This window comes from Lagopus muta, chromosome 6 (assembly GCF_023343835.1).
Source record: "Lagopus muta isolate bLagMut1 chromosome 6, bLagMut1 primary, whole genome shotgun sequence".
In the NCBI taxonomy this organism is placed as follows: domain Eukaryota; kingdom Metazoa; phylum Chordata; class Aves; order Galliformes; family Phasianidae; genus Lagopus; species Lagopus muta.
This window is the reverse complement of record NC_064438.1, coordinates 45,130,957-45,158,306: the sequence shown is the minus strand read 5'-3', so window position 1 is coordinate 45,158,306 and position 27,350 is coordinate 45,130,957. Positions and strand designations below refer to the sequence as shown.

The 27,350-nt window shown below is 42.9% G+C and overlaps 1 protein-coding gene and 1 long non-coding RNA gene across 3 annotated transcripts in view; one reads left to right on the top strand and one right to left on the bottom strand.

Annotated features, from left to right (window-relative positions):
* The first annotated feature begins 306 nt into the window (after positions 1 to 306).
* Positions 307 to 27,350, top strand: part of PRIMA1 (proline rich membrane anchor 1) — a 47,007-nt gene continuing 19,963 nt past the window's right edge. Inside the window, exons 1-3 of one of the 2 annotated variants that reach the window (XM_048948174.1) lie at positions 307 to 565; positions 6,372 to 6,522; positions 25,747 to 25,876. In XM_048948174.1, coding sequence (XP_048804131.1) covers positions 473 to 565; positions 6,372 to 6,522; positions 25,747 to 25,876 — 374 coding nt within the window. In that variant the 5' untranslated portion in view covers positions 307 to 472. The remainder of the gene's footprint in view (positions 566 to 6,371; positions 6,523 to 25,746; positions 25,877 to 27,350) is intronic. The other variant, XM_048948173.1, reaches the window with a different exon arrangement.
* LOC125694639 (uncharacterized) lies at positions 16,050 to 23,766 on the bottom strand. Its single transcript, XR_007377632.1, has 2 exons — positions 21,893 to 23,766; positions 16,050 to 20,410 (listed from the first exon to the last, which is right to left on the bottom strand). It is a non-coding gene; the product is annotated as an uncharacterized LOC125694639 (long non-coding RNA).

Below are 27,350 nucleotides of genomic sequence, written 5' to 3'. Positions count from 1 at the left end.
CAGGCGCCGGGCGCACAGGGACCGTTCCGTGGGATTGAAAAATCGCTGCAGCAGCAGCGCCGACGGGCAGGGGGTCGGTGCCATCCCCGCGCCGCGCCGCTCCCCCGCCTCTCTCCGCCGTCTGCGGCCCCTCCGCCCTGCAAACTTTTTCCTCCCAAGCGGCGGCCACGGAGCGCCCCGGTGGGGGGAGCGGAGGGGCGGGCACGGAACGGCGGGCGGGGCGGGCGGAGGCCGGGGGGAGCCGCGTCGGGCAGGGCGCCGGGCTTTCCCGACCACCCCTTCCTCTCCCCACCCGCCCACCTCCTGCCTCCCTCCCTCCTTTCCTCCCTCCCTCTTTCCCTCCCTCTCCTCCAGAATTAAAGTTGGGACAGTCGCGCTCCGGGGATGGGTGCGAGCCAACGCCTGTGCCGCCGGCTCGCTCTGCTCCGTCCCCAGAACGCCCGGAGCCCGCGCCTCCGCCCGCCCAGGAGGGATGCTGCTCCGGGAGCTGCTGGGACTGCTCCGCTGCTGCTGGCCCTCCCTGCTGCTGCACTGTGCCCTCCACCCGCTCTGGGGTTCCGTCCAGGTAGGGCCTCGCTCAGGGGGCCGGGTGCGATGGGCAGAGTTCCGGGCGGCGCCGCGGAGGCTGCGGGCGACGGTCCCCGGGCTGGGGAATCCGCGGCTCTGCTGGGCACGGCACGGCTCGGGCTGCGGGACCGAGCGGGTGAGGGAGCTGCTGGGCCCGCCTCGAGCCCCGGGAGCGCCCAACTTGCTGCGGCCGGAGCGAGGCGGAGAGGAGTTTCTTGAGCGAGAGCGTTTCGGTGGCGACATGCACGGAAGATGCGGTGCTCCGGCAGGCTTATTTTTGGGAGTGTTCCGCCGTGACATTTTGGTGTTGGTTGCGATCTGGAGGCTGTTTTCTTAAACCTCAAAACGGGGTTTTCCAACTCCTCGCCGGGTGTCGGTGGATGACCTTGGTGGTGGTGTGGGGTGAGCTGGAAGGTGCCCAATGAACAGGAGTGTGTCGGGAGGGAGAGTGCCCGTCCAGCTTGGGGAGGGGAGCAGCGGCACAGCTTGACTCAAATGCGTCACTTGGGTATTTTAAAGTTTATTTATAATATATGTCTTCAGCCGAGTGACTGATGAGGCAGCTGAGTGCTGTTCAAGAACAGCACAATTGCAGTTTCTTGGAGAAAACACCGTGGAGACTCCGCATCTTTCACTCCTTGTTCTAAACTTAGTGACTCCCCAGAGATTAAACAGAGATGTTTCAGCATCTCGTGTCTGCCTGTGAGTGACAAAGAAGATCTGTGCATCTTACAGATTAAAATGAGCAGAAACAACGGCAAAACCAACATCTTTCAAACTAATTCCTTCATCATAAAAATCTCAGCCAGCACTACCCTGCTGCTGTCCTGCTCAGGTGTGCAGATGCTGGCTGTAAGGCAAAGCTGTAGGGAAATGCAATTGTGCGAGAAGAGATGCCTCCCAAAATCCCTCTCCTGTAATCAGTCTATCAGTCAAGCAGACAAAAAATAAATAAATAAAATATCTTGCATAAACATCTTAATGGTAAACTGCTTAAGTGACCTAGGGCAATCTTTCAATAGTAGTTACATTTATAACAATTGAAACAGTCTCTGAGAACTGCAAAAACCAAGGGCTCCAGACTTCCCTTGCAAAGCTTTGTTGTCACATTCTTCATCTGTGTTTGTGCTATTGCCTGCTGCTCTGTGTAAGGGCAGTCAATAAGACTTTTGCTTTTTGCCCAAATGCACATGCAACCCAGGACACCCTGGCAGGCACCAGAGGGAAGGATGGTGCAGAATGCTCACCAATGCGCCAACATGCTGGGATTGGAGCCCACTCCTCTTTGAATCTCTCCCATGGCTCCCTTCTCCATGTCGAAGTTGTAACCATTGCTCATATCATCAAAGTCTTCCTCTGAGGATGACTGATCCAGGGGTCCCATTGTATCCCTACTCTATCTACAGCAGCCATTGCAGTTTCTCACTTCTCCCAGCCCTTCTCTACCTATTAGCCATGCTCTGACCTTTGTGTGGCATGGCCTCCTTCACCACATCTTGGTGCTGCTTCCTTGAGCCTTGCCTTGAGGCACTTAATGAAATCAGTCAGATACAAATCAGAGGAGCAGCATTATTCAAATACTTATGTATGCATATATATGTTTTTCTTAGCCTAATAGCCAACAGAACAGGAAGGAAGGCATGATTATGTCTGAAGTTTTTGACATAATTTAAAAAGTGTATCAGTATGTGCAGTGATAAATGGTAGTGTCACGTCTTTTCTGGTTTTATAAACATAGATTTGGATTAACTGTGATGTGAATTATGCAGAGCCGCTCTGGGATTTACATGACGTTGTTGAGATCTCATCTCTGTAGACTGGTTCCAAGAGGCAAAGCTCTCACCAACTCAGCAGTATCTTAGAGGTCTCAGTGGCACTTCTCTTATCAAGCTTTCCTCCCTTTGCCTGGTTTGCAGTCACCAGAGGGCCATGGTCAGGAGACTGTACCGATCCACTCTTTCCATCCCACTCTAGAGCATGTCCATGGACTGCTGCAGCCCTGCAGGACTCTACTGGAGTACTGAGCTCCTCTGGCCACACAGATTGGTTTTCTCATCCTGCACAAAGCAGAACCGGGCCTACTGCTTCTGCAGAAAGTCTTGGATTAAGCAGAAATGTAACAGATATGGACCTTTACTGAGAAACTTCAAAAAGAAACCAATGTTTTCCACTTTTTGCTTGCTTTTCCCTGGGCATTTGTGGATCAGATTTTCATTGCCATGAATATTTAAAAACATTTGCCTTTTTGCAAAGCATATTCATATCAAAGGTACACAAGCTCTCTCCTTATTTTCAGAGCAGGAAAAAAAATTGTACCCCCTTGAAGGCCAGGCAGCACATGCACCCAAGCTGACAAATGGCCAGACAAGCAGCCAGGTGCCAAGGAGACATGTTCATAGTGCTTATAGCACCAGGGCTGGAGAGCGTGGCAAGAGAGCAGGGAGTGTGCCCAGGGTCCAGAACCAGCCCCTCTTCAGGGCTCTGAGTGGGCACTTATTAGCAGGGCAGGCCAGAGTGGGATGGGGTTCTCTCAGCAGATCTGTTTTTCTCCTGCCAGCTCCTGTAAAAGCAGCTTACCTTGAATTACAGACAAAAAGAAATGGAGTAATTTATTTCATCGTCCTCCAGGAGGATGGAATTTTTCCCCAAAGCATATTTCCCAGTGATTTGTTCTGCTTATGTTTACAAGATATAAGTAATATTCTTCATTCCTTTCATAAGAAGGCTAATAGACATCAATACCATGGGTTGTTTTTTTTCTTGAAAACAAGCCAAATGTCTTCTTTTTTTTTCTCAAATCTATCTTGCTACCATTAGTTAATCTTCTTGCAGCAATCCTTGACCATTTCTCTGCTCCTCAAGGCTACAGCCTCAATTTATGTCTTTCCTTTTCCTGATGGATTTCAGCTGACTTACAATATCCTTGTTCTTTACCAACCCTTGAAGGCAAAATCTATGTTCCTGTAGATATCTTCCGTCAACTGGACATTGTATCAAGTGAAAAGAGAAGAGAACCAAATAAGTGTCAAAGCCAACGCTCTCAAAATTCAGTTCTTTCCCAAGCATTCAGAATCACTGTGAGGAATCTCAGTATATGATTCAGAGTGAGATATGTGGAGATATGTGGATATTTCTTTTTTTCAGAAATGTTATCAGAAAAGTATACAGAGAGCAGTTGGACATGCATAGGGTTAATCTTGTCTGCAAAGTAATTGAGAAAAATACACACTAGTTTCTGAGGACACTCTATTATCAGTCTAAGGTAGAAAAGCCTCCAGGGATTTAAAAGCAATCAATAGTCTAAAAAAAGATCGAGCAAGTCTTTTGGTTCTGGTTGATATTAAGTTAGAGCAATAATTCAGTGTATCATACCACACCAGCACTATGTTCAGACTCATATACACAAAGCTACTTCTGGTCTGCGTATGAGGTTGGCTCCAAGACTGCTGAATGGTATTCTACCCTGGCTCTGTTTTCTCCCACTTTACTGGCTCCCGCAAGACTGTAGGGAGCCATAGGATTTATCAATCAGAGAATCAAGAAGGGAGTGATCATTAAAGCTGGGGGTTGATATTGCTGCCTGATCAGCAGTTGATGCTGGCAGAGTAATGCCGCCCCACCTGCTGTGTGAGTGGTGCAGGTGCTGCCCCATGGGTCCCACCTCAGAGTGCCCTGTCTGCCTTTCCTCTGGGTGAGCTGCTGGCACCCTGGCCCAGTGCACAGACAGCCCCATGGGAGCCAAAGTGGTACAGAGGGAATATTCTGCTGCCTGTGATCACTTATGATGTTAAAAATAAATGCACCTACTTAGCAGACAGATTTATTACCAGCTCTGAGGGATTATGAAGCCAAGTCACTTTGATTCATTAGAGTGTTCAGAGAGTTTGTGTAAGTTCCTGGAAGCTGTCTGGGATGGTCTCTAACCAGCCTCGTACTGTTACCTGGCTGTGAAGGGAAAGTTGGAAAGCACTCGTGCTGAATTTGTCTCTCCCTATGTTTGGTAATAGATGTTGACGTGCTGTTTAAACAACTGATCCTCCTGACTTGTGCCTCAGCTACGCATAGCTCTTTCTATTCTTCTCTTCCCTCTCTGTAACATTTAATCAACAAAGACCTACCTCTATTTCCCCGAGGCCAGAGCAATGCATCTGTCTGCATTTAGAAACCTCCTACACATGTGAACATGTCCTTGGTGCAGTGATGTTGTTTTAATTGCCCATCTCTCTCTTTTTTTTTTTTTTTTCCCAGAAATACATGCAGGGCCTGTGTGCTTCCTGCAGTGGAGAGTAGATGGGCTCTGTCCCAAAGCTGTCTGAGAAAGGGAGGCGAAGCCTGGGTGGGAGGGAGTAGAAGGCAAGCTGGGGAGGGAAGGGGGGTTGGAAGGAGATAATTGCTAAAGGTCCCTTCCAACCCAAATTGTTATGTGGTTCTGTGAGCCCCAGGTGACCGTGGAGACAGGCAACAGGGCAGAAGGGGCTATCTGAAACAGGCCAGAGAGGCTGGAGTGAGACATTCTCTGCATGATGACCATCATGCCATGGAAGAGAGCTGAGTAAGGAGGATGATATTAGGGAAAAACTATTAGGATTATAACCCTCCCAAGACCAAGTTTACAAGGCAACAGCTGAATGTTCCTGTGATTTTCTTTAGCTTCAGTGAGTATCCCATATTTCAGGTTGCCCAAGGAGATTGTGGATTCCTCATCCCTAGAGGCATTCAAGACCAGGCTGGATGTAGCTCTGGACAGCCTGGTCTTCTGGTTGGTGACCTTGCACGTAGCAGGGGGGGTTGAAACTTGATGATCATTGTGGTCCTTTTTAACTCAGTCCATTCTATGATTCTATGATTTTCCATTTCAGATCGAAGCCTTTCAAAAAAAGGTTAACTTAGAGACCGCTGAGGGCTTTCCCCCTGAGTCTTAGGCTCCTCCAGTATTGCACAGATTCCCTTTTCATTATGAACGTACTCCTTTTCATTAACATTACATTAGGAATTTTACAGTTACTGAATATCTTTATTTACATGTTCCTAGACATATAAATATTATTTCTGGTAAGAAAAATATGTATTAACATGTTCTTTGTCATGACTAGATTACAGTGCTGAATGTATGCATTCTGGCTAAATCATTGGCCAGTGCCAAGCCATGCCTACATGCCTTCAGCAGTGGTTACACTTGGGTTCTGCAGCGTCTCCTCTTCAGCTTCATTGATCACCAGCAGGAAGCTGCAAGGCACAGGCTGGGGCATTTCCATTTTGACCAGGTCTTCTATGCAGTCTGCAGATGAGTAGGTGGGGCTGCACCTCGCCATGGTGGGAAGTGAAACATGTCTCCAAACATGAAAGGGAAGCTGGCAAAACAGGAGAGATCTCTGACTCTTGGTTCTGCCATGAGGAAAATGAGAATAATCCTTATCCTAAATGTCTTGCAATTTTTATTAGCTCTCTTTGGCTTGCAGCAACAACCCTGTGAATAATGCATGCTATTAGACGGCTTTCCTAAGGAAAGAAGGCTTACGCAACCACACTGTCTGCCACTACCCGCCTGCACTCTACCCCATAATAATGCAGAAACCAGCCAGCCACAGTCAGAAGTATCTTGAAGATACTATGTTAAGTAGAACATAAAGCTGAGACATCATAAGAAAGCGACCTTGTGTCCTCAGTGACGAACAGCAGTGGCAGGAGCTCAGTTCTCTCCAGGGGCTGAGGTGCCCATTGGGAACTCAAGTTCAAGCAGCATGCTCATGGAAAATCAGTTTTCCCTTTTTCTACTGCTTGTGCCATGACTTGTTTCTCCACAGATCACTCAGGGTGAACCCCAGAAGTCATGCTCCAAGCCTGTAGCAGATGAAATCCCAGAGAGCTGCCAGCAGATCTGCCAGTGCAGGCCTCCACCACCGCCACCACCACCTCCTCCGCCCCCGCCGCCCCCCAGGCTGCTGGTGGTGCCAGGTAAGTGGGCAGAGGGACAGGGATGCCTGGGCAGATGGGAGAGGGAAGAATGTGGAAGAGGGCACAGTGAGCCCATCCGTCATTTTCCACTTAGCAAATGCATGAAAAAATGTTCTCGGTGGAGATGGAGATCTGGTTGCTGGTCAATGAATGATACTTGGCTTTTGGAGGAAAGCCAGAGAAATTCCCTCCTTTTATTGTATTATATATGATTCCCTGGCTTTAAATGGTTCACTAATGTCCTAGCCCTGACAAATTCTTTCCTACGCAGACTAAGCACTGTACTTCTCCTGGATTTACATCACCTCGTGTTTCACCACATATGCAGCCTGGAGGTCCGAGACCCATTAATTTACAAACAGGCAAAAATTCCAACATACTGTCCACCAATTTGGGTGGAAAGGGTGGCATGCACAAGTTCCCAAGCAGTGAGCTGACCCTCTGGCACTGCCTGTGTTGACTCAGTGCCAGGACATGGGCTGAGCCCTGCGCAGACACCTTTAGGTGCTTGCTATGTCAGCAGAACTCCTTAGCACTGTGATATTTTTGCATATTTGTCTCTCCCTGAAAGGCTGTCTATTAATTCTTCTCCCCGCTTAGATAAAGTCCCTTGGGAACAGTGTTGCAAAGTATCTCTATTATCCTTCTCAGCACTTCCCCTGAGAGAAAAGAAATCATTAGCAACATCATTTGACTGTTTGTCTCTATCATCTCCATCCTCAGATATGTGCAAGACATGAGGAAGGCTCGCACATAGTTTTCAGCCTGGCAGAGAACAGGCAGAATTTTGCAGTTTTCTGCCAGCAGCAAGCTTCGTATCTGTGCCAGGCTGCAGAAATGTAAGGCGAAGGCAGAAAAAAAGCAGTAATTTGAAACATTTGGGAAAGGAAAAACAAAGACAGCTTGAAAAGCAGAGATGAATGTTTTTAATAGCAGGAGAAATCTCCTTCAGTTTACAGAAAAAAATGTTGTGGACAGTAATAGTGAAAATTGCCTTTATCTTTGTCTTATAGTCAGAAAATAATGTGTTTTATCACTGTTTTCTTGCACCTGGGCTACTCATTGCCCCGAGGACACCACTCTTACCCATATGCAGATCAGTGTCAGCATTGGTCCTGGGCACAGTGCTCAGTGGGAGGAGGTCTCTGCTCTGCTCTGCCTGGGAGGTAGCTGCTTTGCATGTATAGGAACTATCTGCTGTGAGTGGGAAGGAAATCATCCCAGAAAAAAAATCAGTCTGTCACATGCTGTAAAAAGAGGAAACAGAAATCAAACGGGCCTGCGACTGGGATAGCCTCATGCTTACTCAGGCTGGATTGCCAGGTGCTAGCCCAGCTCTAAAAATGAGCTATATAAATCCAGATGACTAATATTTAAACAAGCTCTTTCATTTCAAATGCAATAAAAAAAAAAAAAGATAATGCATTCCTTTCACCAGTGAGCTTCAGAATAGCAATCAAGTGCCTCATCTTGAAAGAGGCTTTAATTGTTATCGGCTGTCTAGGCGCTGTGATTTAGCTCATGTGTACAGCAAATCCCATTCTTGTGAGGATGAGTGAGCCTTGTGGTTAAATATTGATGTTATGGACACCACTTTTAAGCAGCTTTCAGATAAAGCAGTAAAGGAACAAGACAAACCATTAAGTACTTGATGCTAGGTTTGCACTCTGCATTCTTTCAGTAATTCAGGTATTGAAAAGGCCTCAGAAAGATGAAGCAGTGGCCCAGGAGCCACAAGTCTGTTACTTTGTAAAAGTACAATGTCTGCACCCTGAGGTAGTTTGAGAAGATGCTGCCATTGCCCTTAGAGCTTTGTCAGCCACAAAAGGCTGCAGAATCCTAGGCACAGCCCTTAGCTGCTATTTTTTTCAATTTCACTGAAAGTTGTTGGAGGTTTATATCATCTCTACATGTCGTGGTGTGAGTCTAATGGTGAAAGCCAGTAAGTATGTATCTCTCGCCCATCCCCTTACTACACACATTGACAGCCATCTCTGCTTGTTCTGGCTGGTCTCCACCTGTTGCGCTGAAAAGCACAGAGCACTCTTTCTGTATTCTCCATCAATCCCACTTCAGCAAACACTACTGAGATGTACAGGACAACACTGTATGTGAGCAGCTGAATCCATCCCTCAAAGGATTTTGCTGCGCTTGAGAAAAAATCAGGACTTTTGGGAACAATTACATTGCATTTAGTATATCTTTTTAGACATTTCAATATTGACTGGTCCATCCAGTGACAAGTTATCAACTCTACCTCCTCCAGATATATTGATACAAAATTCGTTAAATATGAATTCCAGAATTCACGTATAGTTGCTGATAAATTCTGTGTTAATTCTGATGTATAGTAAGCTAATTCCTTCCACAGAAAATAAACAGAATCAGATGTAACTCAGCAGTCAGTCTAAATAAATGAGAAGTGGCAGAAACATCAGCTTACTTGTATGAAATGTATGAGTTGGGTTTCGTTGCGCTCTGAGGAGACATATCACTCATGTAGCAATATGAGTATGGGAAATTAAATTAGATCATTTGGTCCATATATTTCCCAGCATGGATAACTGAATTACAGACTGGTGAATTCAGATAATGACTCTGCCACCCAGACTGCAGGGCCCAGGAAAGAAAACACAAACTGTTTTTGTCTTCTCTCAACCTCAATCAGGGGCTTCCTTTTCCTATGTTTCTAACTGCTTCATACAAGCCACTGACATCTCTGATGTCCCTTCCAAACCCTGTTCTTGCTTTCACTGTACCTGCACTGCAGCTCCCATGGGACATTCCCCATGCCCTGCAGCAGCTTATCCATGTTAAGCAAAAGAATCCTGGTCTGCTGCAGTGAATACTTCTGCTTTATAGTACTTAACTGAAGGCTGAGATTGGCCACACTTGTCTCTGTGGATGCTGGTTCTTTCAGTACCACTAGGCTGGGGTTTGGTATCTCTTTCCATATACTGGGACACATGGGTCTTCACCACGAGTCTTTAACTTTTGAGTTTCCTATGTTTCATCCCAGGTGCTGTTTATTGTGTCCCACTGAGATACTACTGCTTTGTTCAGTATATACAAGTGTTTCTTCCTGAGAGTTTTCAAGCTGAGGAGCCCTAGCCTGTATTAGAAGTAGCTAGGATGCTGGAGGCTTTGCGAAAAAAGTGAGGACTATTGGAGAGTTGAGCCAATTACAGTTCCTCCAAGCAGTCTGACATCCTTATGTTTCTGCAGTCTTTCTCCTTATGCAAGCAGCAGCCTGCTCTTTAACCCATACCCAAGTGAAGGAAAAGCTCATGTGGCTGTGAGGAGCCTAAGGACAACCAAGATTCTCAGAACCTGGCTTTTAATTAACTGTTTCTTATTTCTCCTCATCTGCTTTCTTCCTGGTTCCTGGCTTTCAGCCAAGGCTAAGGCGAGATGGATGGAGTACTTGTTTAGGCAGAATTTCTAACCCAGCTTCACAGACCCATGAGATGAAGCTAGTTCAAATGAAGTTGACCCTTCAAAATCTAAAACATTGCAGATGTCAACCTTTAAATACTTTGTGAACATGCGGGATTCTCCAGGGCCACTGCAAAGAAGAAAGGACTTCATTTGAAAGTAGAAGCCAGACTTTCAAAGGAAGAGAGGATTGACGGTAGACATCCAAGTAGAGACAAATACTGCAGTCGGTATAAGTTTTAGACTGTGTAAGTTTTGAGGAAAGAAACATTTCAGAAGTGATTTGTTAAAAATGAACCAAGGAAGGGAAAAGAAGTCCAGCACAAACACCACACTTGTTGGTTGGCAACATTTGCTGTGTCTGCCCATCTCCTTCTCTGGGTGGAGGCATCCGTGGTACTGCCATCTCCTCCTTGGGTGATAGGAATACCAGACCAAATATTGCTGCAGTTGAAATTTAGTGTAGGAAATGTGAGTAGAACTAGCACAACCAAATCTGGATATGAACCAGCCTTTGACTCGCTGGACGTACAAATACATACACAGATCCTGAACTCAGTGAAAGTCCTAAGCTCTCAATTGAGATAAAGCATAATCAAGCTGCACTGCAAAGCCAAAGTGAATTATATCATTGCAGAGGACTCTAATCTCCAGGCTGTAACTGTACAATTTAGTTTTTCAAGGTGAGATATTTCATCTTGAAGATAATGCATCTAATTAATTAATTATTTGGACTGTTAAAAATGCCAAAACAAAAATGACCAACTGTAGTCAGAAAGCAACTTTTTGGCAACTATACAAGCAGAAATGTACAGCTTAATTTCAAAAAATGTGCAGTGTCCCTTCAGGGCAAGTGGGAAAGCCAAAGACATTTGGATCTTTAAGGGACAGATGATCACAATGTGTGTAATGGGGAGAAATCTGGAGGACAGGAACACTCTGGAACTTCTCAAACTTTGAGTAGGTTTTAAAGCAACTAGTCTTGAAAGATTTCACTTGCTGACCACTAGCAACGTGGCCTTTCACAGCAGGAACTTCTTATAAAAATGAAAATCATATGCTACTGGGACATAATAAATGGAATAAGAAATGGCTTTACCTTAGGCTTTTCTATGATCTAAGATTCTAAATTTTGGTGATGGAATGGGCAGAGTGGCCCACTGTGGGTCAAAAAAATGACTTTAAACCTCAAACTAAGCACTCTCTTCAAATGAGTGTTCAAAAAGGGTAGCATAGTCCTGGTTCTCACTACATCGCTTCTTATACTACATGAGCAGACATAGACAGGGTTGCCTATGCAATGCTGAAAGGACCTCTGGCTTTGTCAGACATCTGTGATTGTCCTCTAGGAGTTGAGGGGAAGTCATGATTGCAAAAGTTTCATTGAAATCCTTCTGGAGGCCATGTCATGGCTTAAAACATAAGGTGCCAAAGAATTTGCTCAGGTATTTGGGTGCAACTCTTGCATCCCAGAGAGCTCTGACTCGAGGTTTCCTTCTGTGTAAACCTTTTGTCTCAGGAGTGCTTTGCACTTTTGCAGAGAGCAGCTGTAAATATAATTGTGGCCAAAGAAATTTGTTTTCCTTACAGGAGAAAGATGCTTTCTTCTATAATTCATACAACATATATATTAGCAAAACTGAGCAATAATGGAAGAAAACTACAGTAACACCAAAAGTAGAGAGGTGTACAGACTCCTACATCAAAAAAAAATTGAAGCAATGATAGCTACTATGAGAGAACATTCTTCTAGTATAATTGGTCTAGATTGTGATTTTAAAATGCAAGCAGGATGCTGAAACAGGAAAGCCCTTTCAGTTTTGGTAACACAGCTGTTACAGTGTGAATTACACTCCTGTGTGAGAGCTTTGCTTATAATTTACAGTGCAAAACCAAATTCAATTCTTGTCTTCTCCCAGATACACTTTCAGTTTTCTGAAGGGTTGTGATTCTAAGAACTTGCGGTAGGATTTTGAGGCTTTCAAATCTAAATTGACATCCAGTCATGCAACCTGAAGACACAGATGATGGCACATGTCAACTCAAGTCCAGGTTCACATCATCTTGACTTCACATTGCAGACTCTGCCTTCCCAAGATGTGCAAACAAGTGCAAGAAGCGAGAACAAAATGATTAAGCTACTAAGGTGGAATTTAGTAGAATTCACACACCTAAACCAGAAATGTTGAGGTTTAACACTGTAAGCAACTCAGTACCACATAGCTATTTGCTCACTCCCTGCTCCCAATGGGATGTGAGAGAGAACTGAGGGGAAAAGGAAGGAAAAAAAAAAAAACAATAGTAAAAATAATTATATTTATATACATATTTACAAAATAAGTCATGCACGATGCAGTTGCTTACCACTTGCTGACCAGTGCCAAGCCAGTTTGTCCCCTCAGTTTTATAGTTGATGCCATAAGGTATGAAATATTCCTTTGGCCAGTTTAGGTCAGCTGTGCTAGTTCTGTCCTCTCCCAGCTTCATATGTCTTGCCCTCAGCCCCTTGCTGGCAGGACAGTATGAGAAGCCAAAATGTCCTTGGCTCCGTGCAGCACTGCTCAGCAACAACTAAAACATCAGTGTGTCATCAACCTTATTCTTTTCCCAAAGCCAAAACATAATATCATACCACATACTGTGGAGAAAATCAACTCTGTCACAGCTGAAACCAGAACACCTGCTTAGCAGTGCAGGTATTGGTAATTAAAATACCGAAGACACAAAGATTTCAGAATCGTGGTATCTTTTTGCCTGTAGCTCAGTTATTTCTAGTGTAAAAATAAAATAAAATAAATATAAAATAATAAAATAAAAGTCAGAAGTTGTATCTGAGTCAAAATGAGAAAAACTTTCAGGGTGAGCAAATTTCTTAAGCAGCACTGAAATATGATGTTTGAAATAGCATATATCCCAGATGCCCAGACTAAGTCTGAAGTGACTAGAAAGCAGGTAAGACTGGAAGAGTCGTGCTAATAATTGATAGAATTCTGCTGTTGTGTACATAACATCTCATATTGGGCTGTTGTAAACTCTCTGTATCTCTTTATAAAATACTGGTTGGATCACACTGCTATTTCTAGCTTCCGTTGCCTTCCCAACTCAGAGTTTTTTCACCACAATAAATTCTGAAATGTTTTGTCAAGGCTAATTTTTATTTAGGCAAGTGATGAATCTTCCTGCTGCTCTGAGACCTTGCAGATTTGTTTTGAATTTTTCATGCAGTAATAAATCCATGTTATGGAAAAATCCACTCTCTCGAAAACGCACTCGTTCATACATTTTCCAGTATTTAAAACTAAAAGCTTCAGGCCAGATTTTGCAGTGCAGAAATCAGCGAGAGTTCTGTTATCTATAAGTTAGAAGCATTGTCTAATTTAGAAACAAGAAGCAGCAGATATTAAACTCATTCTGCAGAAGAGCAATCCCTTCTGCTTTGAGATGTGTACTCCAAAAGCCTGATTTTATTTTATTTTTTAAGCAAAAGGACTTGGCAAAACTGAAGACGTTAATTCCTTGTGTGGATGGCAGCCCATTTGTACATGACTACCATTTCATTGATTAAGAAGATAACAAATCTTCAGTGAAGTTACTGATGAGTCAGAGGCTGTTGAGATACAAATAATTGTAAGTTCCCATGCCCATGGCAGTCTGGAGCTGTGCCTCATCTTGACAAGCCAGAAGTAAACTCTTAATTGGCACAAGCTGTGCTGGCAGCAAAGGCTAAGCAGCTGACCTTGGTAAAGCAGACCCACAGAAGAGTATGTTCTCATAATGTTTTCGTGCATTATCTTAGTTATCAATTTAGTAAATAAGTGTTGTGCTGCTTATTAAGTCACAACTTATGAATAATTTTTAAGTCAGGATAGCAGATCAAGAAAACAGTGGTCTAAGTGTTTGAGTTCTTATCCCAAATCGAGTACATAGTGTCCATTAATGTAATAAAAATGTCAGTTGATAACTGATACCACTGCCAAAAATTATCATTAATAATTAGGAGATTGTTTAACACTCGCACTAATAAATCATGTTACATATAAACACTAGCAAATTGTGAATACCTAATTGTTATTAAAATGAATCATTTTTTCATTTTGAAGAATACCTTTTAAACAGGGCTGATATTTCATCAGTTCATTATCCAAAAATATTTTACGCAAAGGTTTGTTCTTTAGTGAATCAAATTGGACTTGTTGAAGGTAGCCAGTGGGACAAATTCTATTGAGTCATCACTGGACATTTTCACTTCCTTCTGGACGCAGGATATAATCTTATTTCATAGCCAGTGTCAGAGGAAGTTACTGTCAGTGTAGAAAAGGGGGGGTTTGGTTTAACCCTCAGTTTGATTTAGCAACCTGCAGGTGCTTTGTCTTCATTCTTCGGCACCAGCTGCCAAGTTCTACGTGCTTCATTTTGAAGTGATGGTCGATAACATCTCTGCAAGAGTTTGCCTGCTCATGCAGATCTAGATTTCTGTGTGAAGATAGAGGAAAGTGCAGGCAGTGACCAGTAACCAATTTGCTTACATTTGTTTCTGTGAGAAAGGCTGTGCCTTGTCTTTTGGCTCTCAGAGAGTTACAAATGTGCTCCATGTGGTCACAAAGGCCTTCCTGTTGGGCATTTGGCATGGTGAAAGGACCAATCTGTTAACAAGCTGTAAATGCAATTTTTACTATTTTGAATTTTACAGATACTGAGTGAGATGATAAATGGAATTTTATCTTACTAAGATTAAACTTACTTCTGGTTTGGAAAGCACTTTTAGTTCCATTTTGCTCTGATCAAGTAATCAGTTTTAGCTATATTTCCCTTAAGTGAAATGCAAACACACTTTGGATAAGGAATCCAAGTGCACTAGGTGTGGAAATAACTGGTCTCCTCAAAGAAAAATGCTAGGTGATAATTGTAATTATCAATTACAATTTCAGTAATAACCAAGCCACTGAAGTGATAAAAGGAATTAACTGTTATGTCTAATAGGAGGTCTACGCTTATATAAGTGGCGTACACAACAGAAGTATCTACTACATAGTCAACCAGCTGTTCTCTTAAACTCAGACATATGACTTGCAATGTCTTTCATTTTAAAATGAACTCTTTAAAGCCATCTGTAGTCATAAATCTAAAGTGTACGTCAAGTATAGCCACTCTCCATATAGTGTCTGAACACCCTACACACAACCCATTAATTTTTTAGAGATAGATACAAACCAGTGCCTTAGAAACTGCTGCTACTAATACACGAGGGAAATACTCTGAGCATTTCCAAGTCTTCAACAATCTGTGCTAAGAAATTCAGCCTGCAGATGGCTGAAGGTGGTTTTCTATTTGCCTTCCCTGAAGGCATAAATGTTGAGGTCGCATCAGTTCCGTTCCAAGCTATAAGGTTTGTCCAATCTTTGCTGTTGTCTGGGAATTCCTGAGCTCTTTAAAAAGACAGTATCTGTGAGATAATATCTTCATAACAGTGGTACTGAATTCTATTTGTATTTTATGGCCTTGGTGTCTTTGATGGCACCACTCAAGTGAATACTGCTTGGCTGAAGAGTTTGTGCAGATCTTGTCCTTAATTTGATCTGTACGTGTAGAAGATTACACAAAGAAAATCTATCATTTTCATGTGGGATTGAATCTGCCTGTCCTGAAGTACCTCCTTAATCATTCTCTGGCAAAAGGCTGGTCATCAATGCAGGGGCTTAGACTTTTAAAATCATGTTTCAGCTGTTTGGATTTCAATGTACAGCATCCCTCCTTTGAAGGTCTGTTCACTGCAGGAACTGAAGGATGAAGACTTCAGGGTGATGTATTGTGATTCCTGCCAAAGAAGTGTCCTGCCTCCCTGCAGGAAACATCAACAAGAGTCCTGAGCACTGCTCTCCCTTCACCTCCAAACTGCTGGTTGGATCTCAGGAACCCATCAAACACCCAGAGCTATCACATGTGAAACTTCTGTAAACTTTGGATTTGAGATGGATATCAAGCACTGAATATTATTATTTTTACATGTCTGTATGGCTGTTGAGCACTGATGTGGAAGTCTGCTAATACAGTTTCAGGTATCAGAGCGCTGCAGCAGCAAAGGCAGACTCAGCATGAGGGTTAAGTGTTTTCAGGCCTCTTTCCTGAACGTAAGCAGATCACACAGTTTGCTTGGGCAAGCAGGTGTTCACAGGCACTGATTTTCCCTTCTGAAGCATGCTCATGCTTTCTGCACATCACTTGCCACTGGAGAGCTGGGCTATGTGTTTGTGCAATGAAGTGGATGGTACAGCACTTGCTTATGTCTGTGCCTTTCAGCAGTGCCTCTGTTCTAAAGAACTGAGAATCACTGTCTTCAGGTCATGGCTGTGCCATTGTTGTTCTGCCCTAAACCACTGCTTCACTGCTGTTCTTGCTTGAATATGTGAAGAGATCGAGGAAATGCAGCTGGTTGATGGAAGTATAGTACCTCTAAGGGTAAAATTATTTACCCCATTACAGAATTGGAAAAGGAATAACTGTGCAAACATACTATTTATTACTATAACTTGGAACACTACAGAAAACTTAGACTACTGTGCCTGGAGGAGAATCAGAGGATGGGGTAAAGATCTTGCAAAAAAAAAAAAAAAAAAAAAAAAAAAAAAAAAAAAAAAAAAAAATCACTGAACAAGGAAAGAGCTGAGGCTGGGGTCCTTCTTTAGAGGGATTTCTGTTCCCATGGGGTAATACCTCAGAAAAGAGAGGTTGGCTCCTGTATAATAGAATGCAAAAGGTTAAACTGGAGCTTGCATATCTATATTCAGGCACCCAAGTTAAAGTATCTGAGTGCTCAGAACCTGCAGAAATCAGGTCACCTTCTGAAATAAATTTCAGAATACTAATTTAACAAAAAAATGTTCAGGCATTTGTGACCTGTTTCTTGGAGGCAGTAGATACCCACTAATCTGATCAACTCCTGCATTTCAAAAAGCATGCCATACAATACAGGAACATCTGCCTGAATGATGGCTGTTATGCACTAGGACTCTATAAAGGTGTCATCCTGCTCTGTGCTACTCAGCCTGGTGCTGGTTCAGGTCATGGACAGCAGGGAAATAAGATGGTACACACAAGGCTTTCCAGAATAACTGTACTGTTGCAAGGAGACTGCCTTGCAAACCATAGGCTTCAATTCTAATTTGCTTAGGACAGAAACTGATAGTGTGATTTATCAGGCTAAAAACAATTCTGTCCATTCACTGAGGGAGAAGGAGAAACAGCATTTCATCAGGAGACGGCTGGTTAGAAAAACATGTGACAGAGGGCAGTAGCTGACGTGAGTGCCCATTGTAAAGATAAATGCCAGAGCAGAGCGTTAACACAGAAAGTAGCTATGATGTAATCGCCTTAAAAGCTTTTTTTCCACAAGGCCTTTAAATGCAACTGCTTCTCCAGATCATGCTTTAGAAAACAGACTCTTCTTCCACACTCACTAACCCTACTCTCCTCCAAAGGACCTTGGCATCTGAAACCATGTTCAGCTCCTAATTGTGGAGACATGCCTCAGTTCTGGTGGGGCTCATCAGAGGTGGGGCTGAATAGGATAGCTGGCAGATCTGGTTCTCAGCTTGTTGATTGCTTGGTGCACAGACTTTCACTCCTTAGTCTATTTTTTATTTATTTATTTCTTTTTTTAAACATTCTTCTGATTGCTCTGCACTCTGCATCATTGTATTTCCATAAGCATGTAGGACTCTAACCTGAAGAGCCATTCTTCCACTACAGTGATATTAAAACCAATAGAAGCTTTCTACAGGATTAGCATGAGCCCTTCCTGAATAACCCACTGGATGCCCACAGGTCTGTGCCACACAGAAGTTCTGGGCATGGCATCAGTGTGGGGCAGAGATCTGACTGCTTCCACCATGGAAATGCAGTTATGACTAAATCCAGTGTTTCCATCTGACTCCCAGGGAGGAGTTCAGAGTGTAGGACTGGCCAGGAGTCAAAAGACATTCTGTTTTCTGGCTTTTCCACTAAGCTGTAGCGACTCTGGACAAGCTGCTTCATCTCAATGTGCTTCACTTATGCCTGAGCAACCGGTACATTCATCTCCTATTATTTTTATTTTAGTAAAAATGACAAGTTCATTTTTCAAAAGATTCTTAAATCTGCCAGAAAAAAAAAGCAGGAGAACGTGAGGTCACTGAAGACAGCATAGTACATGAGGCTTTAGTGAAATCTACTAGAAAACTCAAACGAATCCACATTCAATGACCTCTAAAGCTCAGGTATCAAGCACCACACTTGGAAGTCCAGTACAGTTCCTCTCTTTTTCCCTTTTTACATTCACGCTCAGCTTTTATCCACCCAAAGTTACAGTCCTACTTGCAATGAGCCATGTACCCCTCTATCACCCATGACCTCCATGAAGCTTCTGCAGAACTGCTTTTTTCTTCCATTTCTTCAAGTCTCATCCTCCAGATCTGAGCACAATACTCGCATGATTCTTGTTTCAGATGGAAATTATTTTTAGAAAGGAGGAGAGAACTAAACAAAGAGGTGAACTGAGAGTGCAGAGAAACAGCGTCTGCAGTGTGAAAGCTGCAGGGAAGGGAATTTCTCCAGCATTATCCCACACATGTTTTTATTATAGCAGAAGTTCCCACTGCACAGGGATAACAGTACCCCCTTTAAAACTGTAGTAGGGACATATGCACAGAGCAGCTGTGTGATATAAAGTTGTCTGCAACATAATGTGATAAACAGAAGAATCATCTGCTCCAGGAATAGCTAATTTCCATCAGTGTTATTTAACCTAACTACTTGAGGGAGGCAGTAAATCAAGACAGGCTTTCTGCTGAGCACACTACTATTGCCTAGTAGCAGTTGTTTACCTGACTGGCTCATAGCCCTCTGGAAATAGCCCTCCGTTTACAAGCAGCAGGAAAAGCACAGGACTACAAAGAACTGAAGAAGTAGGAAAAAAGATTTTGTGGCATTTTTGTGTACATCAAAATCTACTGCAAATTTAGGGGGCTCTTATTTTGTTTAAGCCAGTCTATTCATATTGTATATAGTTGCAGCCATAATCCAGGGATGAGGATGCTGGGGCAGGACACTGCTGGTGTAAAGGAGTTCTTCAGTCTTTCCTTGCCGGGCAGCATCTCAGAAAACAGATACAACATAGCAGCTTCCTAAGTCAGTGCTCTTTGAGTACTGAAATAATCCAAATCCATTCTGTGATGTTTGGATTTACTGAAGATGAACTTGTCCCAAGTTAACTTTGTTATTGAAGTTGTCATCCATTCCTGCTTCACGTTCCTGTTGTGTTGGCCCAGTCTCTCAAATTAATGATGGCTGCTAAAGGATCTGGCTTTCTGTGCTGACCATCTTGCACAAAGTTCACCTCTCCAACCAGACAACAGCACATCTCTCAACTTGAGGAGAAAAGCCCTGAGAACTCGTGGCTGGAAATTTTGTATTTTTGTGCACTTGCTGGATTTAATTTGCTGTTTTGGGTACTGATTTAAGTACTTTAGCGTAGTGCTCTTTTGGAGCTTGCTGTTTCTATCGAAGAGAATCAAGGGAGAAGCAGTGGCAGAGCTGGAGCCACATCTTGAATGTTGTGCCCATCAACATTCATGTTGGATGTTTAAGAGTCCATGTACCATCTTGTTCCCTTAAGACAGTCTGCTTGCAATATCTTCTCTGTGCCATTTCATTACACCTGTAGGATACCTGCTTTAGCAGGGGATTGGACTAGATGATCTCCAGAGGTCCCATCCAATCCTTACAATGCTGTGATTTCTCCAGGAGATTGTAGTGCCTTGGGGCACTGGGGTGGGGAAGACAGTCCATGGCTAAAGCTCTTCAGCCACCAGCTAGATTGATTTGTTTACAAACATGAGGCAAAGGAGCAGCATTATGGCTGATGTGGCCAAATCCAGGTTGTCTTTCTGCTGAGCAATCTGGAGGTAAAGGTTGTTTTGCAGGCTGTCCCCAAGGCCACATCCAGCAAGCTGTGAAGGGCCTGGCCCAGCCTGTAGACCTGCATTGATCCTAGCAGTGCCACTGGCCTGTGGTTTGATGTACTCCCTCACCTGCCCTCTGGCAACTCAGGCATTGCCTGTTAGCGTTTGTAGGTAATAACTGTGAAGGGAGGTCAGTGAGATGATATCTGGACCTGCCAAGGAGACAGTGAAGTGCATCCATTCATATCTTACAGCTTCTGAATCTTCAAAATGAATCATTTCAGACACGTGGTTTGCTTTGACATGTTCAGATTGTGCAAGGAATCTCAAGTGCAGGGCAGAGGGAATAGGAGTAACAGCAGAAGACCCACTGCAATGCACAAGTGCTTTTTGCTCTGAGGAGGGAGCACCAAGGCCCTCATCTTCTGGTCAGGCTCATTTGTCTCATCTTCCCAGGAAGGGTTCTCCCTCAAATCCAGGAATTTCATTGGATAAAGCCCAAACAGGACAGAACCTACCTGAAATCCATTTTAAGAATAACAGCTGAAGATCTATATTTGTATCAAAGTCTAATAGAACACAGATTTCATTAGATAGCTCTTTGTGAAAGATTTGCTGGCTGCCTTTCCCTGTTAGCAGCCCTGAGTGCACATAGTGTATTCCTATCATACAGGCTATCCAAAAACATCTGTAACTGCTCCTACGTGACAAAACGCAGTAACCAAGCCAGACACACTTGAGCTTACACTGACTCACAGATCTCTCCACATTGCCCTAGGCTAGGTAACAAACCCTTCATCCAGAGAACCCAGAGCTGCCAGAGATGCTCTGCATCCTAGTGCAATAATGGGTGTAGGAACTAGTAGCTTCTCCTTGTCTTATAAACGGAGATGCCAAAGCACAGATTAGTGAGTTTATCAAAATAAGAAGGCAAATAAAAGTGAAGCTGAGGCTAGAACTTAATCCTGACTAAGCTAGCAGATCAACAGGTCCCTAACATACGTGACATAACACATGGGTCAGCAAAAACACACTGCCTGCATCCTCAGTTCCTTTCAATTTCCAACTAAGATTGATAAAACATTTGAGACCCTTGGAACATGAGCCTGCTTTCAAAACACAATCCAGTATGCTTCCAGGCCAGCAAAGTAGAAGAACACCGGCTGATTCAGACAGCCTTGCAAGAGTGAGAGAAATGCTGCAGGCATAAAGATGGCTAGGCTTAGCCTGTGGTGAATATACAATATTAAAAATGGGCAGGTGTCTCATAAAGATGATTGCACCAGCACTCTTGACCTTTCCACAGGAACAGAAATAAAAAGCAGGAAGAAAAACAATAAGCAGTTTTGATTTATCTTGAAAGCACTCTTCCTTTTTTAGACATGAAGTCACTGTTGCTGTAGGGAGGTGAGGAGGTCACCGTCACTCTTCCACATCATGTCAGCATGCACTCACCAGCTGCCTGGGACTGAGCCTGTAACAGGCTGACACAATCAGACGCCAGCCAGAGACACTTCTCTGGGACTGCACGTGGGAGATGGGTCACTGCTCCCTTGTCTATTTGTTGTCTCATCCCTGTTTTGTTCAGCTAACTGGCAGTGATGGCCAGGGTAGGAGGGATGACTGCTGCCTCCCTCCTCTCACTCACTGGTTCTGTGGAGGGCTGAAGCACAGCATGGTCCCTGTAGTCAAAAGCACCCCTTATTTTGTTTTAAGCAGATGAGGACAATTTTGAGAGTGACCTACTCTAAGATTTGCCAAAAAAAACCCAGATATTTCTTCATAATTTCATGGAAGTTTTATTTCCATTTTCCTCCCAGTATTTTTGTGCTTGGACATTCAGAGAAGCCCTGTGAAGCTGAGCTAATCCTTCCTAGTATAATGCTGTAACAGGACAGAAAGGACCACAATAAGAGCAGAATGACAGAGCCTCTGGCTACAGCAAAAGAGAACAAGCTCACACACAGCATACAAAGAAATGAAGGAAAAGAGCTGCTTACCTGTAGAAGACCTCAGGTAGGCAGGGATCTCCAGCAAAAGTCACCCTCACCTCCACTGCCAACTCTTAAATGACATCTGGGAAGAGGAGGATTCTGCTTCATCCCTTCCAGTCACTCAGCTGCATTGCATGCACCTGAGCTCTCCTGGGTCGGCCCTGCCTTCCCACCAGGTGCCTAATCACTGTTTCAGGCTGTGACTTAGCATTTCCACTACACCTGGTATGCCCATTGCTAGCTAGACCTCTATGCATACAAATTCTTGCTATCTTAGCATTAGAGTTGAAGCTGCCATAATGCTGAGACTTGGGAACAAATTTAGTCAAAGAAAGTTAGCACGTGAGATTTTCTGGTGCTTGAAGGGTTTGCAGGATGCCTTTACTCTCAGTGTACGTTTTCATTAGTTTGTTATCTCAGAGTTGGTTCCAGCCACCCATAGTTGGTCTGAAATGGGTCTGTTGATTCATTGCGTTAATGCTGTCTTTATTTATTCTTTGGTGCTGTTTGGAATAAGGGAAAGCACTGTCCCTCTAAAAGTAAACCTAACTGAAATTTGTACTTCCTGACTTTTAAGGCCAGAAGGAAAAAAGGCATTGTGCTCGTGAGGGCTTCCCAGAGGCAGAGCGTTTTCTTGACTTGTTATTTTAAATAAATCTCTGCATCTGGATTTGGACTTCTTTTAGGAGAAATGAACAGTCTACCTTAAACTAATTTTTTCAGTGAAATATTTCACCAGAGTTGATAGAGTTTTGTAGCAGATAATTACCCCTAATGATAATAATTATCCTGTTTCTAATCTAAATATGCTTATCTCCATTTGTAGTGGAGTACATTCCTGAATGATTTACAAACTGTACCAGTATCTATTCCTATATTTTGGGGACGAAAAAAAAAAGAGTGGCTAAAAAACAAATTATCTCAGTAGCATATACAGTTAGATTTTGGGGCATACCAGACCCCTGGCTTTTAGCTTAATTCATATGTTCCAAGCATACTGTATAGCTTTATAGTTTCATAGCCTCAACATCAAATGTCATTCCAAAGTCTAAGGTTATCATACCAGCTGTAATACATGTATTTACCAAAACAGTACTCTCCTCAGAAAATATCTGGCTAGTTTGACAGTATGTGTTTTCTTAAATCTTTGCTGTTTAGCATCAGTGACTTATTTTAGTACTTCATTAATTGAATGAAATGTTCAATGTTTTAACAAGACTTCTGGCAGGATGACAGCCTGCAGTTGCTTTGCTCAGGTTGCTTATCTTCAGAACGTCACAACTTTCCAACTGCTTTCTACCCAGTGGTTTGTTCAGGGTGCAGAACAGCACCTTAGGGCCTAGGAGAAAACGAACATTTTCCTCAGGTTGCTTTGAAAATCACTTTCTCTGTTCAGCTGATCTTGAGACCAATGAAGAGCAGACAGGAATTAGTCAAATCAGCAGGTTGTCGTGCTCTGAGCAGCTGAAGCCAATCATGTGAGACCAGCACTGGATGCCAAGGAAGCAGATGTCAGCTCTTGGTAACCCCATAGTGATGATGCAGGAACTACCTTCACCCAGGGATGTCCTCCTTTCCTGAAACAGTACTGTGAATGACAGCAGCACATGGTTCATTGTTTCTTTATCAGATAAGGGAAAAGGTACGATTTAGTTCTGGAACAATATGCCTTTTCTGTTTTATAATAGATTTAGAAGAGGATGCACAAAGATGGAGGCCATGAGGGAGCAGTTCAGAGCCATGCACTCAGTGATGGAGACATCAGTGTCTTCCTAACACTGACAGCTGAGTGTGGGCCTCTCCAAGGGGCACTTCTCTGTGCCTCATACCTGATATATGGGGCATCCAGGTGGGCCAGGCTCTGGTTTCCCATACGTTCAAGAGGATTAAAGCAGTTCTGCTCTTCCTCAGAGGGTAATTATGGAAAGAAATGCATTAAAGATGAATGTATCACAGTAATGAGGGCAGTATAAATACACACTGAGGAAGGTAAAAGCAACCACACAACCAGAAGCTTATTGGGAATAGTGGACATTTCTAAGGTTACTTAGCATTGCAATAATAAGCATAGAAATATAACATAATTTTTAAAGCTGTATAAAATCACCAGCAACTAATAAACAGGCTTTGATGACTTCCAGAGTTGTTTCTCATGTTTTTCTGAGTGCCTGGTCTGGACCAGTGAGGAAAGGAATGGAGCTGGGTGAATTAAGGGTCATCTCCACATTTGCAATTCTTATTTCCTGTCTTTAATAGCTACATTTAAGTTGTCAGGAGTCATTTTCACTATTCCGTTCCAAATGTATCTGTTTATTCTCCATGTAAAAATACTGTGATAAAGCACCAAGGAGCACGTGCTACTCAAGCAGGTAACAGGTGTTGCTTTAGGCCCTTTCTTTGTCATTTGTTACTCTCATTTATCGTGCAGAAGAACAACCCAACCTGGTTTCACGATCTTGGTTTACTCTATGACTAGGTTGGTTAATCCTGCCTTGGAAGAAGAATAGGAACTAGGTACGAAGGACCCTACCAGTCCTATTCTGTATGATCGTATCATATGCATATACATTTCATTTGATTTCAGTGGAACCATTTCTGTTCCTTGGGGCAATATCAGGGGGGTAGAGTTGGCCCTGAGTATGTATACCCCTGCGTGCCAGCATATTCTTATCTTTGAAATGCTCTCTGTTCTGGAACGTTAAAAAGACAACAATATTTAAATTGTTCATAAAATATCAGGTCATATCAGAATACAATACATAATTCCATCCCCCCCAGTGGAAACTAACTCTGCAGCGTCACAGTAAGAAAATAAAAATTTATTTGCTGAAATGGTTTGGAAGTAGACTGTCAGAAGTGGAACCAGGAGCCGTTAGTTCTACAACTTACTTGATTTCTCAGCTTCCTTTTGCTATATTTGGTTATTTCCTCTACTTAACTGAAAATGCAGATTTAGTCATTTCCATTAACTGAATCATTTTTGAACTTCCTTTAGAAGGACCCAGCATCTCATGATAGTTATGTGGTTGAGTATACTGAGGAAAGGGTCTCTTCCCCCTTTGCAATAACAAGTGTTGCTCATGGCATTGTCTACTGCTCACCATCCTTCAAGGAACAGGTGTCCCAGAAAGTATGGGAAAAAGAATTTGGCCCTGGGGAAAAAGATTTGAGCTAAGTGCCACCAGTAGTACTTCCGATTCAAAGTGTTGCTTGTCTTGAGTAGCATTAAACACGCAATTCTAGCCCTAAATTGAATAAGAAGAATGTCATAACAATTGCTTGCTTTCATGAGTTAGCATTTGTTATTGTAAACATTTCTTAACATTTGGGATGCATAACAGGGAAGAAGTTTGGCAGCCACAGTCCTCTATGAGCAATTAATAAATGCAATGAAATTCCTGTTTTTTTAAAACCTATTCCCCTTCCTTTCTCCAAGGTTACAATGATAGCAGCTGCGATACTAATTGGTACACACTGCTACTGCTCCCTTATAAACCTCCCCTAATGTGATTTGAAAGCCTGTCCTTATCAGCATGACGTCTGCTGCTGATGTACAGAAGATGACAATCTTGGAGGAGGGGAGAGGTTTCCTGCAGGTAGAGGTTTCTCTTCTGTGCTGAACACTGTGGATAGCAACGACACACGAGAACTTGGTCATCTGGAAACCATGACAGAAATATCTTGTACCAAACAGGGGGATTGACTGGGAGAAAGATATAAACTGTCCTAAATGTGAGGCAGCCTCTTTGTATGAATCTGTGGCCCTGGCATCGTGCTACTGTATGAGTAACTAAAATGGATCTGACTATATTCAGCTTATGCGAGAGAATTCATGTGTTTTTCCACACTCTTTATTACAGCTCCCAAGTCTACTTTCTGCCCCACTGAAGAGACCTGGTGGCCAGGCCTGGTTATTATCATTGCAGTATGCTGTGCCACACTAGTGTTCCTCTTTGTAGTTGTCATCATTTGCTACAAAGCCATAAAAAGGTAAGGCTACAGATGCTTTTAATGTGCTTAGAGCAGTGTAATCCTACAAAAGCTGACCCAAGACTTGGCTTGGTTTTCTTCAAATGCATCCTAAGGGCAAAATGCAGACTGAGGTACTCTATGGTCAATGTGTGTTTTTATTGGAAAATTAATTTATGTACTGTCTGTGTAAAGGATGAAGTTCAATTCACAGCCATGGGCTTGAGAAGAGGAAAAGTTAGAAATGGGACAAAATCACAATGTTTGGGTTAATGTCAGCTTCCCCAAAGTTAAAATGCTGCAGGATGCTGAATAATGTCAATAAGCTTTCAATTCAAAATGTATATGTGGGATGTGCGATTTTTGGCCCAGACCCATTGCTAAGTGCAACATTTCAAATTGATACAAGCTCCTATAACCTAAACTATAGGGTAATTTGTGTAATTTTTCATTTGGAGACTCAACTTCTGACTTATTCTTGATTATTCTCTTTTTTTTTTCTTGCTTCAGTCTACATAATCAAAATCAAAATTTACTTCTTTTAATTTAAAAGCCCATGTGAAGCCTATGTACAATACTGTGTGTAGTAACCATCTCAGCTCCTCTGCCACTGGCTTTGTGACAGATGTGTGCTTGTTGAGACTCCAGGCAGTTAGATAGCTTTAACATCAGTTACACAGAAAAATGGGATGGGAGATCAACTCTTTAAAAAGAATTTCAACTTTCCAAAGTTGGAAAAAAGTCAAAACTTTCTATAAAGTTTCTATATGAAAGCACTGACTGTGAGTCCAATACATGGATTTAGAAAAGAAAGTGCCTTCTGGGAAACTGCATTCCCACAGTGGATGGAGTTTCTTTGAGAACGCCTCACGGTTGGGTTTTCATCGTGTCACTATTTCGTAATGTAGGTGTCTCAGGCAGGAACTGTACTGCAGCTGGGTCATTCGGCTCACCACAGAGAATACAATAATCATAACTCTCATGAGATATCACAATGGTAGAGCATTGCACGTACCTTCTGGTTGCCTGAAAAATGTATGCAGGATTTGGATGATGGTATATCCAAGAGTACCAAAAAGGGAGAATTCAGACAAGAAAACAGAAATCTGCATCTACTACCTTATTAAATTGATATATTTGCTATTCTAGTATAGCTTAAATTAATGGTTATTAGTTTTGAGGAGCTAGAAAGCTTTCACTCTGTCTACTGCACTTTAAAAAAAATCATTTGTGGAGGACTGAAACCAGAGTCCAGTTGGATGGGTAACCCAGCAAAATTTCTTGCTTGTAGTTCATAATCTATGTTGGTCTGTTCACAGGGGACAAGTCCAACTCCCTATGGAAAGTTGTATTTTTTTCAACAGCTATTGCATTTGTCTGCTTAATGTCAAATTATGAATGATTTCTGTCAAGGCTGCAAAATATGCCAATGGAAGCAGTAACTCTCCAGGACAATGTGAGCTTAGCAAGAAAAATGCTCTTCAGATCTGCTCTC